Source organism: Tachyglossus aculeatus, chromosome 17 (genome assembly GCF_015852505.1).
Source record: "Tachyglossus aculeatus isolate mTacAcu1 chromosome 17, mTacAcu1.pri, whole genome shotgun sequence".
NCBI lineage: Eukaryota > Metazoa > Chordata > Mammalia > Monotremata > Tachyglossidae > Tachyglossus > Tachyglossus aculeatus.
In genome coordinates, this window is record NC_052082.1 from 50,085,240 (window position 1) to 50,097,865 (window position 12,626).

The 12,626-nt window shown below is 43.0% G+C and overlaps 1 protein-coding gene across 2 annotated transcripts in view; it reads left to right on the forward strand.

The window, feature by feature from the left end:
- Positions 1 to 12,626, forward strand: part of EFCAB5 (EF-hand calcium binding domain 5) — an 80,110-nt gene that overhangs the window by 23,865 nt on the left and 43,619 nt on the right. For both annotated transcript variants that reach the window (XM_038759379.1, XM_038759381.1), the window contains 2 exons: positions 875 to 926; positions 4,852 to 4,922. In XM_038759379.1, the coding sequence (XP_038615307.1) occupies positions 875 to 926; positions 4,852 to 4,922 (123 nt within the window). The remainder of the gene's footprint in view (positions 1 to 874; positions 927 to 4,851; positions 4,923 to 12,626) is intronic.

Consider the following 12,626-nt stretch of genomic DNA (forward strand, 5'->3'; position numbering starts at 1 on the left):
AATAATAATTGTGGCATTTATAAAGGGCTTACTATGTTCCAGGCACTGTAATAACAATAATAATAATAATAATGGTACTGGTTAGGTATTTACTATGTGCCAAGCACCTTTCTAAACACTGGGGTATATACAAGTAAATCAGGTTGGACACAGTCCCTGTCCCACACGGGGCTCGCAGTCTTAATCCCCATTTTACAGATGAAGGAGCTGAGGTACAGAGAAGTTCAGTTACTTGCCCAAGGTCACACAGCAGATAATGGTAGAGCCGGAATTAGACCCCAGATCCTTCTGATTCCCAGGCCCATGCTCTATCCACTAGGTCTGAGATCCACCAAACTGCATTTCAGAACATCAGAGATGCCAAGAGCAATTTAGGGGGAAGAAACATCTTTGGAAGTGAATGAAAAAAGAACCCTGAAAAATTAGGGGAATGATCAGGAGTCTGCAGAGTTAGAGAGAGACAGCACAAAAGGCAATTCCCAAGACTGGGATTGAAAATCATTATGATCTTAAAGTGCTTTTCGTTTTTGCCAGTCCATGTTCTTTTCTTGCCTTAAATCCCTGCTAAAACTCCACTTCCTCCATGAAGGCTTCTCAGATTAATCTCACAAGAGTCCAACCACTCCTATCATCCCGACAACCAAGATCATCATATGGATCTCCTGTTGACTTGCGTGTTGTTTATATCTTCATTTTATATTTAGCCCTAATTATGTTTTTGTGGTTGTATTTAATTTTTTATCTTTTGCCGAATACAAGGTACTGTTCTTCCTGGGCTCTCTGAAAATTCTGTTGATTATCTGCTGACAGAAACTCATGGTGTATAAACTGCCTAATGTATGACTGATCCTTCTCCCCTCTCTCTGATCTCTAGGTCCAGAATGCACTCCACTCATTTCTGGATACACCAGTGGGAAATGAAGCAGGTGAGTTCTCCTTTTTTTGTGGTGAATTTGTTCAGCTATAACTCTGGTACATGTTAAATGCTTACTATGTGCCAAACACTGTCCTAAGTGCTGGGGTATTTACAAGATAATCAGGTATACAAGATAGATTGGACACAGTCCCTTTCCTACACAGGTCTCACAGTGTAAGTAAGAGGGAGAAAAGATGTTGAATCCCCTACTTGTACTTCCCAAGCGCTTTGTACAGTGCTCTGCATGCAGTAAGTGCTCAATAAATATGACTGAATGAATGAATTGTGTGGGTGAAGTAACTGAGACACAAGTAAGTTAAGTGACTTGTCCAAGGTCACACAGCGGACAAGTGGAGGAGCTGGGATTATAACTTAGGTCCTCTGGATCCCAGGCTCATGCTCTTTCCACTTGGCACATTGCTTCTTTAAATTTCAATTTGGAATCTCCAGGACTGGGAAATAATCTCTCACAGGTAAGGGCCGTTATGGGGTCTGAGCAGGAGATTCCCAATATGTGCCACAAATCAGCTGAAAGAGGAAGTGGAAAGTTTTCAGAGGAGAGAATACTGAAAAGAACATGATTGCTCTTTTAAGGCTTGGCAAGGAGTTAGATATCAGAGTCTTATTATTATTATGGCATTTGTAAAGCACTGACGATGAGTCAAGCACTGTTCTAAACCCTGGGGTAGATACAAGTTAATCAGGTCGGACACAGTCCCTGTCCTACTTGGGGTTCACATTCTGAGTAGGAGGGAGAAGATGCATTGAATTCCCATTTTACAGAAGAAGAAACTGTGGCCCAGAGAAGTTAAGTAACTTGCCCAGTGTCACAGAGCAGGCAGTGCTTTGCACATAGTAAGCGCTTAATAAATGCCATTAAAAAAAAACTGGCCTGGATTAGAACCCAGGTCCTCGGACTCGCCAGCCTATGTTTTTTCCACTAGACAACACTGCTCCTTCAGGGCACATGGTAGTGCTGAATTTTGTGAGACACTACAAAAGAGGAGATCCTGGAATCATAGTTTTCAGTAATGTTAGAGAGTTTGCACAGTTCCCATCTAGTTTGTGGGTTGGTTTTATGGGGGACTGTATAAATTGAAATGATAGGGCTAGAAAAGCTAATATTTCCCAAATGTTCTCTGCCTCAAAAAAAAAAAAGCCCACTATTTCAACAAGTGATCTTGTCCTAGTTTATGGTTGTCCAATCTCTCTTATGACAACAATAATGAGTCCTTGAGTAGAAGCAAGACACTTTGACATGTAGGGTGATAATGCTGATATCAGGGTGCCAGGAGCAGGGCACTGTCACAGAGAGTATACAAAGACACAAAGATTTCCAGCATGGGATTGGCACGAGCTGTTAAGCTTGCCCTCTTTCAAACTGTAACTAAAATGGAAATTCTTAGAGGAAAATTCATTTGGGAATACTACCACTCCCTGGAGTGGATGAGTCCTCGTAGTTAATTTTTATTTAAAATATTTCTGCACTGTAGTTCGGCTGTGTTATTGCTGATAGATTCTTCTGGACACGGGGAAAACTCCAGGGAACTAGCTTCTGGCCCAGATGTGGGCTCTGCAGATCTTGCAACTAGCAGGTCACAGCCTCCGCCCGCAGCCCTCCTCTACTTCCAGTTCATTTAACTGAGCCAAATCCACTAAGCCGTGTTTTATAGTTTCATAAAGATAATTTATACTCTACAATCGCCTTTTGAGAAAGAAATTTTAGTTCCACCAAGGATTCCGTCTCACTGGAATTTCCAGCCTTTCACTCATTCCGGTAAAGAAGTAATAACAGTTTATTTCATTGAACGCGCCTCTCCAAGCAAACCCACTATAAACACCAATTCTTCTCTGGAGAACATCACAAGGCCAGCTACGGTCATTCATTCCGTCATAGTTATTGAGTGCGTACTCTGTGCAGACCACTGTACAGGACACTTGGGAGAGTACAATAAAAGGAAGAGACACAGTCTCTGCCCTTGAGAAGCTTCCAGAATAACAGAGAAGACAGGCAGACATAAATTGTCAAAAATAAAGTAGGAGAAGGAAGAAAAACACCATCTCACTGGTATTTTTTTTTATTTCAGTGTTTCTCCCCTGCTAGACTTTAAGTTCTTTGAGAGAAAGGGTCATGCCTTCTAATACTCTCCCAACCAGTTAGTGCAGTGCTCTGCATCACACTGTAGGTGCTTAGTAAATGCTATTGATTGATTCATAATAATGTCTGAATGGAAAGCTGAACAAAATAATGAGATGCATAAATCAATATTCTGTATAACTCAATTCAGTGTTTAACTAGACACCCGACATCTCTTTTCAACTGTGCTCCTGAGATCATATTTCTAATGAAATATTGCTAAACACCCACAGTAAACAGCACAATGTGGTCTTTTTAGGATTAATAATTCCTTGAATTAGTAGAGCTTTTGTTTGATTTTTCCAAAGGGCTTTCACCTTACTTAACTGAATTTGCTCTCAGTACATCCCTGTAGGGTAGGGAAAGGCAGGTGTAATTATCCCCATTTTACAGATGGGATGACTGAGGCCCAGAGAAGTTAAGTGGTTTGGCCAAGATCACACAACAGGTCAGTGGCAGATCCTTGGACTCCCAAGTCCCTGCTCTTTCCACTTACTCTTACTGTGGCTGCCTTGCACTTATTTATATTAATGTCTGTCTCCCCCTCTAGACTGTAAGCTCCTGGTGGGCAGAGACTGTGTCATTTTAATGTTATATTGTACTCTCCCAAGCGCTTAGTACAGTGCCCTGCACACAGTAAGCGCTCGCTAAATACAGTTGACTGACTTCCCAACTCTTTTCTTGCATTCAGAAAGCTGTTGTGGCATGGAAGTGGGTTCCCAACATTTTTTGACAAACAGTTTATACACCTGTTAGCCAGAGAAGTACTTCAAGCAGCCACAGCCCCTATGACAGTGCTTGGCACATAGCATTTAACAAGTACCATAATTATTATTATTATTACCATTGCTTTTGATCCCCTCCTAGGCTTTTACACCCTGTTCCCTATCTCTGCTTCGGTTACTTAATTGACAGTAATAATGATAACTGTGGCATTTATCCAGCATTTATTCTGTGCCAAGCATTGTGCTAAATGCTGGAGTAAATACAATCAAATCAGACACAGTCTTTGTCTCCCACGGGGCTCACCGTCTTTACCGTCCTGCTTCCCGACTCTGTTCTCATCTCCATGGACCCTCCCATTTGGAGGCCCTGGGTAGGGCTGGAAAGGAACAAGCTTCACAAGGGCAGAGTTGGGGACAGGGGTGGGAGGCAGGAGATGAATCGAATGGAAGCATGGAGGCAGATCCAGGGTTTCAGAGTGGGAAACCAGTATAGGGGAGAAGGGGGACTCAGGGGAGTCATGGGTATGGGAACAGAATCACAAGTTTATAAAAAGGTGAGGTGACTGGGGAGGGGTGTGAGCGGAGGTTGGGTGAGTAAAAGCACATGATTTTAAAAGGCTTCCCAGTGGAACAGCTGGGAATGCAGGGACATTGCCAGTGTGCTGACTAGCCAAAGCTAGAGAATACGTCCAGCTGACATGGTGCCACCTGCCGCATCAGCTTTAGGGCAAAAATGATCCAATACCAGGAACAAAACAGTATTTCAGAGGCTCGGAAATTGGCAGCGTAAAAGGATGTGAAAAGAGAATGGTGGGTTTCAGCACAGGGGAATAGAAGAATCAAGCCCATTCTGTCTGGATGAAAACAGGAAATCCAGCACTAATTTGGGAACAGAAGTGAATGTTTCTAAATCTTCCTGCCTCCTCAGACATCATGGATTTGAAGCAGTAGTGAACAATCAGCCAAGAAAAGGAGAAAGTGTCACATAAAGCAAAAAAGATAGAGATTAAAGATATCTTAAAATGTACTTCAGCACAAATCTTTGGTTAATGTTTTCACTTTTCCCAATGCAGGATCATTTGCCACGGCACTGGAAATTGTGGAGACACTAGAACAGAGGTTGAATGAAAAAGAATTTTTGGAGGTGAGAACACTAAATTTCCGAACAGTGCATTTGGGTGAATGCATTGAAGGGACAGAGGGTTGACTGTGTGGTTACCACTGTCTTCCCTATCTCACAAACCTGTTAACCTTGGCATTATTTTCGACTCATCTCTTTCATTCCACCCACATGGTCAACCTGTCACCAAATCCTGTCACTAAAATCATCACTAAAAATTACTAAAAGCCACCCTTTTCTCTCCATCCTAACTGCTATTCTGCTGATCCAAACACTTATCCTATCCCTCCTTGACTACTGCATCAGCCTCCTCCCTGACTTCCCTGACTCCCGTCTCTCCCCACTCCAGTACTTACTTCATTCTGCTTCCCGGATCATTTTTTCTAAGAAAAACATTAATTCCATGTCTCCCTACTCCTCAGCATCCTCCGGTGGTTGTCCATCCACTTCCACAGCAAAGAGAAACTCCTTACCATTGGCTTTAAAACACTCAATCAGCTCACCCCCTCCTACCTCACTTCACTGATTTCCTATTACAACCGAAACCTACACACTTTGCTTCTCTAGTGCCAGCCTCCATCTCGTCTATCTCGCTGATGACCCCTTTTCCACATTGGAGCCTCCTCCCCAGTTATATATGCCAGACCACCACTCTCTCCACCTTCAGTGACTTATTAAGGTCAGGCAGATCTCCAAGGGGCCTTCCCCGATTAAGGCCTCTTTCCCCTGACTGCCTCTCCTTTCTGCATCATTTATACACTTGGATCGGTCCCCTTTATGCACTTGATAATCACCCTACCCACAGCCCCACAATACTTATGTAGATATCTGTAATTTATTTACATTTATTAATATCTGTCTTCCACTCTAGACAATTACTCTCCTCGCTTCAAAGCCTTATTGAGGCACATCTCCTCCAAGAGACCTTCCCTTACTAAGCCGTCCTTTCCCCTTCTCCCTTCTGTGCTGCCCTGACTTGCTCCCTTTATTCATCCCCCATCCCAGCCCCACAGCTCTTATGTACATATCTGTAATACATTTATTTATATTAATGTCTGTCTCCCCCTCTAGACTGTAAGCTCGTTGTGGGCAGGGAATGTGTCTGTTTATTGTTGCATTGTACTCTCCCAAGTGCTCAGTACAGTGCTCTGCATACAGTAAGCGCTAAATAAATACGACTGAATAAATGAACGAATGAGCGAACTGTGGAGCCAAGAGAAAAACGAATCAGCCCCTTTGGTTTCTGGGAAATGTAGTTTCTCTTTCCCTTCTCTGCAATTCATTCCTTTCAACAGGACCTTTGGAATGTTTTAAACATATATAGTAGTTATCAAAGACTGACAGTAATACAGCACAGTCTTACAGGTATATATCTGCCTCTAAAGAACAGGTGCATTTCTCCCTTTGCCCTCTTTCGCCCTCAGCCCCTGAGAGCTCAAAATCATTCCCTGCTTAGGACTATGCAAGACTGTGTCTGTATGTTCAATACCAGTTAATAGCTATATAACCAGGAGCTGAGCCAGGGAACCAGCTGGCAAGAGTTTGATTCAGCCAGTTAAAGAGCAATATACAGATAAACGGGCTGTGATGCTAAGAGGCTTCACCATAAGAATAGGTTTAAGCACTGTAACAGGATTGCAGCCATTTTGCTTTGCATTTCCCCAGACACTTGCCCCTCCACAAGCATTCCTGAAACACAGCTTTCCCAAATCAAACATACCCCACACTTTCTTTTTCCATCTTCCCCAAAGAAGATGAAAACAGAAGAGACTTTTTACAGTACCAAAATATGGCAACGGTAAACTTCGTACATCTCCATGACCATCCTCTTTGGCAGGATTGAAAGTCATTCTGTGGAACTGAAGCCTCTCAGGAAGCTGGGAAGTTCAAGGAAAGGGACCCTTCCCTGTAGATACAGGACACATCAGGCCCATGCTGCTCTCTCCACTAGCTCAGCTGTTTGTGATGCAAACCTATAACTCTGGTGACTGTACATAGTAAGCACTCAATAAATATCATTGATGATGATGTATTTACTCAGGAAAGACAATACAGCATCTATTAAAAACCCTCCTATTCCTCTCCAGTACCCCATCCAACAGAACTGCTTAACTAGGGAAAAGGAGAGGAGAATACAGGGAAGGGAGAATAAAGGGAAATCCCCTTCTCCCGGGCACCCTCTTAACCCTGCTGGCAGTGGACAAAAGCTGTCACCCTCCCACAGTGCTCTCATGTTTCCTGGGAAAAGCAATTTAATCTGCCAGGCTCGAACATAAAGACAAAGCACCAGTGTGACTTCTTGTGACTGAGCTTGTTTTCAAAGTCCCTTACTCCTCTTCTCTATAATTTGCTTAGGTAATAATAATAATCATGGTATTTGTTAAGCGCTTACTATGTGTCCAGCACTGTACCAAGCACTGGGGTAGGTACAAGCAAATTGGGTTGGGTACAGTCTCTGTCCCACACGGGGCTCACAGTCTTATTTCCCATTTTACAGATGAGGTAACTGAGGTAATTTAACCGAGACGTGAAGTGACTTGCCCAAGGTCACACAACAGACAACTGGCAGAGCTGAGATTAGAACCACGGTCCTTCTGACTCCAAGGCCTGAGCTCTATCTTGTAGGCCAAACTGTTTCTAAGTAATAAGCAATGTCACAGAGGCCAATGCACACTGAGATATGTGATGTAGGAGGGGATGTAGGACGAAGGCAAGGTATTTAGCCCTGGCTTTGCCTAAGAGTACTTGGTAAATGAAGAGTTTCTTCTATACCGTTGGTGGCTTTACTCCGCCTCTTTGCTCAATGACATCTTGGGAATCAGTCAATCGATGGAATTTATTGAGCATTTCCTGTGTGCGGAGCATTATATTAAGCACTTGAGAGAATACATTGCAGCAGAGTTGGTAGACATGTTCCCTGCTCACAGTGAGCATACAGTCTAGAGAGGGAAATAGACAAAATAAATAAATAAGCAATGGGTATGTAGATAAGTGCAGTGGGACTCAGGGTGGGCTGAATATCAAGTGCTTGATAGATATGGATCCAAGTGCATAGGCAGTGCAGAAGGGAGAGGAAGTAGGGGAAAAGAGTGCTTAATCAGGGAAGGCCTCTTGGAAGAGATGGGATTTTAATAGGGCTTTGAAGTTGGGGAGAGTCAAATATGAAGGGGGAGGGAGTCCCAGACCCAGACGAAACTATGAAACCATTTCAATCTAAAAGATGATTTAAAAAATCAGAACTCACTGGGTTAAAGCTTCTTTAGTCAATCCTCTTCTTTCTCCCCTGCCAGAGTTAGTACAGATAAATTATAAACCCACAGAGGTATGGAGTAGGCACATATGGACATCCCCTTCATATTTGTGGTATTAGCGCTGGTATGGTGGAAAATAACACAACAGAGTTACAGTAGAGACCTCCATTATCAAATGATCATTGGATCTGGTTGTCACCTGGCCTCCCCTGGAACTCCTGAGAGAGAGATTTTTGTACAAAATCATGTTTGGAACTGATAATATTTTTTTAGTTTGGGGATTATATTATCTCCCAGTCTCATAACCTTGTATGTACCCCAGTTCTTAGCAAATAGCAAGCACTTAATAATTGCCATAATTGTTAAAATGAAATGTTTTTAGGCTTAGCCTCAAAGTGGTTGCATCTAATTAAGGAACTGCTCACACAACTCCTGCGACCACAGATAGAAGTCATTCTTCCAAATTCTAAAATTTCAATTTATTATCTGTGTTACATGAAGGACCAGCTTCTTTTGTTTCTTTACCAGAGTAGTGGGGCCCCAGAAGACTGTAAGAGATTTCTCCTTTTCCTGCTCAAGTGAACCACATAAATGAGACATTAAAAGAGAAATATTAAATCCTCAAGTATCTTTCCCACCCAGTTTATCATTACCATTATTATTAGCTTGGAAAGTGCCTGAAGGCTATTAGGCACAAGCAGAACCTATAAAGACATAAATTATCTTCTCTTCTAATAATAATAATAATAATAATGGCATTTATTAAGCACTTACTATGTGCAAAGCACTGTTCTAAGCGCTGGGGAGGTTACAAGGTGATCAGGTTGTACCACGGGGGGCTCACAGTCTTCATCCCCATTTTACAAATGAGGTAACTGAGGCACAGAGAAGTTAAGCAACTTGCCCAAAGTCACACAGCTGACAACTGGCAGAGCCAGGATTTGAACCCATGACCTCTCTAGGGAAGCTGTGTAACCTAGTGGAAAGAGCTCAGGCCCGGGAGTCAGGGGACTTGGGTTCTAATTCCTGCTCTGCCATGTGCCTGCTGGGTGACCTTGGGCAAATCACTTAACTTCTTTTGTGCCTCAATCCCCCTCATTTGCAAAACGGGGATTCAATACCTCCTACTTAGACTGTGAGCTCCATGTAGGACCTGATTATCTTGTATCTACCCCAGCTTTTGGTATAGTGCTTGGCACATACTATGCGCTTAATGAATACCGCAATTATTATTATTATTATTAGCGCTTACCAGCTAAGAAGTTGGGAGAAGTAAATGTGGTTAGCCGGGAGTTTTTCTGACACAAATAAAACATTCCTTGAGTGACTTTCTTCCTTGAAGCAGGCAGAAAGGTCAATTTTGAATGATGGACTTTAGATGGAGAGACTCTGAACTGCACTGGAGAAGCTTTAGGAGAAGCAGCGTGGCTCACTGGAAACAGCCAGGGCTTTGGAGTCAGAGGTCATGGGTTCAAATCCCGGCTCTGCCAACTGTCAGCTGTGTGACTTTGGGCAAATCACTTCACTTCTCTGAGCCTCAGTTCCCTCATCTGGAAAATGGGGATAAAAACTGTGAGCCCCCCGTGGGACAACCTGATCACCTTGTAACCTCCCCAGCGCTTAGAACAGTGCTTTGCACATAGTAAGCGCTTAACAAATACCATCATCATCATCATCACTAGCCACCTACTGGAGAGAGCATGAGAGATAAACAGGCAAAGTGTCTCTCGGGAGGAGCGAGGGAGGAAGGGGAGAGGTGCTGGCTTTGTAAAAGAGTAACTGAGTGAGGAGCCACTAAAATAACATTTCACTTTTGGAGCAAGGAAGAGAATGAAGAGAATCAATCCTTCCAGTTTCTTTCACCTGCTAATTCTCTTGCTTGGGGGATTCCTCTTTTCCTTGGTAAATGAGCAGATCCCCCATTGAGGGTGATGATAAATCCCTTTCTTTTCAGAGGTTTGGATAGATAGACTGTGTCTTGTGGCCTCCTTAGCCTTATCTCCCTAAACCAGAAGCAAACTAGTCTAAAATTCGCAGAAATAGTTCCAGAAGAAGAGGGTAGCTATTTGACTGAGTGGAATTTCAGTCTTAAGGGGTGGCATTTGAACTTGGGGGTTTCCCAGGCTTATTTCAATTCCCTGCAAAACTGTTGAGTGGTTTGCTAAGCTCAAACTCTTTTGCTTTGCTAATCGTGTTAGACTGGGAGAGGTAGAGGCGGAACACCCCAGAAATTTTTGAAAGAGAAAAGGTTCCAGGCCCAGCCGCTCTTTCTTTAAAAAGCAGGGTCTTATGTTCCAAGATGAGGTTGGGCTATGACTGAGTAGATTATTGACCTCGGACTTTGTACAATGATGATGATTATATATAATCATAATAATTATGGTATTTATTAAGCGCTGCCTATGTGCCAAAGCACTGTGCTAAACACTGGGGTAGGTACAAGCTTAAGATCAAATGAGACACAGTTGCTGGCCCACACGGGGCTCACAGTCTAAGAAGTAGGTCAGTCTTCAAAGGACGCTCCATTTATTTTATTCTCTGGGGTTGATTATGTATTTTACAATAATAGGAAAGCCATTCCGATCCACCTGCTTTACCTGCACTGTGACACAGAGGACTAAAGCAAACTTGGCAAACTTCTTTGCCTTCCCTTCCTCCTTTCCTTCTTGACCTTCTGCTCGCCTTGGTTTCCCCTCTGTTTGGGCAAACAGCCAGCATCATAAAGGCACCATCCCTCTCAAAGAGATAAGCTTGTCTGAACTCGTCACCCTCTTAAAAACGCAGGGCCCCTGAAGTTGCCTGACTGCGGGGAATTAAGAACATGGACAGACAGCCCTGCCATTCCTAACTCATTGCTCAATGCTTTTCTTCTCCAGCAAGAATAAAATCATTATATTTACTAGCCTTTGTCAGTTTTATTATTGCTGGATAATAGAGCCATTGTTCAATTAATGATGTGTTTATCACTAAGAGAGTTTTTCAGATAGAACAATTCAAATGCTCTACAGCTTTATGGAGTATATTACTGCCATCTTACAACTAATAAAAACCTCCCTGTTTGAGACAGAGAAGCCTGGGAAAGCTGAGTTTCTAGTCAGCTGCCTTGTCCACACTTGGCCTCCCAAAAGACAGGTATCCTGTAAAGCTTTACCATGTCATTCAATAGCCTATTGTTATTCCCCCTTTTTGGTCACCTCTGAATTATATCACTTGCCACCCCAGGTATCACATGTCATCTGGGAGTCAGCACCCAGGGTGGAAATTTTCCAAATGTATTTCCCCTTTAACACCTTTATTTCACCCACTCTGACTGCCTTTATTTGCAGTTAAGTAAGTGTGAACCCTACAGAACAGCAAACAGGAGAAGCCAACTGTGACTACCAATCTGTTAAATTACTTAAAACATTTATCACACTTGCAGGGCATCAGGTCTTCAAGACTGTTAGCCCCTAAGTGATGCAAGCCTTCACCAAAATCAGAGGGGTAGTTTTCTTTCATTCGTTGAGGTTCATGTGTCCGATAGCTCCCTGGCTATCAATACAGAGGCATATCTTTAAACTAAACCATGCGGTCCAATTAATCCAAAGCTTCACATTAGAATTTCAGGGTTGCAGTTGTCTGGCTTTTTGGAAGGATATGAAAAGCACAAAGTTCCCTGAATATCTTCCGTTTTCCTTCCTTCTGACAGACTCCGGTAAACTGCTGGAATCATTCTGCTTAGGCTTTGAGACTGTGGTTGATTCTGGCAAGCAGAATTATTTACGTCACGCAGCCCACACTTTTAGAATACTGCTGCTCTACCTCATAAAACCCAGTGGCTATAAATCCAAAATGTTAACGTGCCTCTGAGAGGAGGGTTTAAAAATAAATTTGATTCTGTCGAGAGGCTCGGATGGCTGTGGGGTCACTTCCCAAAAGATGAGAGATGAAATGGGTTGATTTCCACCAACGGTGATATTTCAGCAGTGCTGAATCATCTCAGGGCCTTGCAAGTACCAATTGCTCAATGATGCCAGCTCAGCTACGATGTTAGGAATGTAGTCCTGGAGCCAAAACTGGTTAGGGCCAAATCAAGGGCTTAAGATCTTAAGGCTGGGAGGCATCTCAGAGTGTCATCTCAAGTCTGGTCCTGCCTTTGAGTGGCACTGCCTTTGACCTATCCCAAATGGAAGGGGGTTCTTCCTATCCCAAGACGTCCATTACTGGACTATTGAGAAATCTAACTGTTCCATGAAGTCTGCTTTTGAGGAGATAAGGGCAGAATTGGGCTCCTCACCTGTGGGGTTCATAGTGGGTAATTAAGTTTCATTGTAATTCTGTACCGAAAGTCTGCAGTAGCAGTTACTTCCTGGTTCCATCTGCCAAGAGAATGGAAAATGCCAAATTTACATTTTGCTCAGCTGAAATATTCTCCATTGTAACATTTGTAGCATTGAGTCATGTTTTGCGACCCATAGTTCTGGATATAGGCCCAACA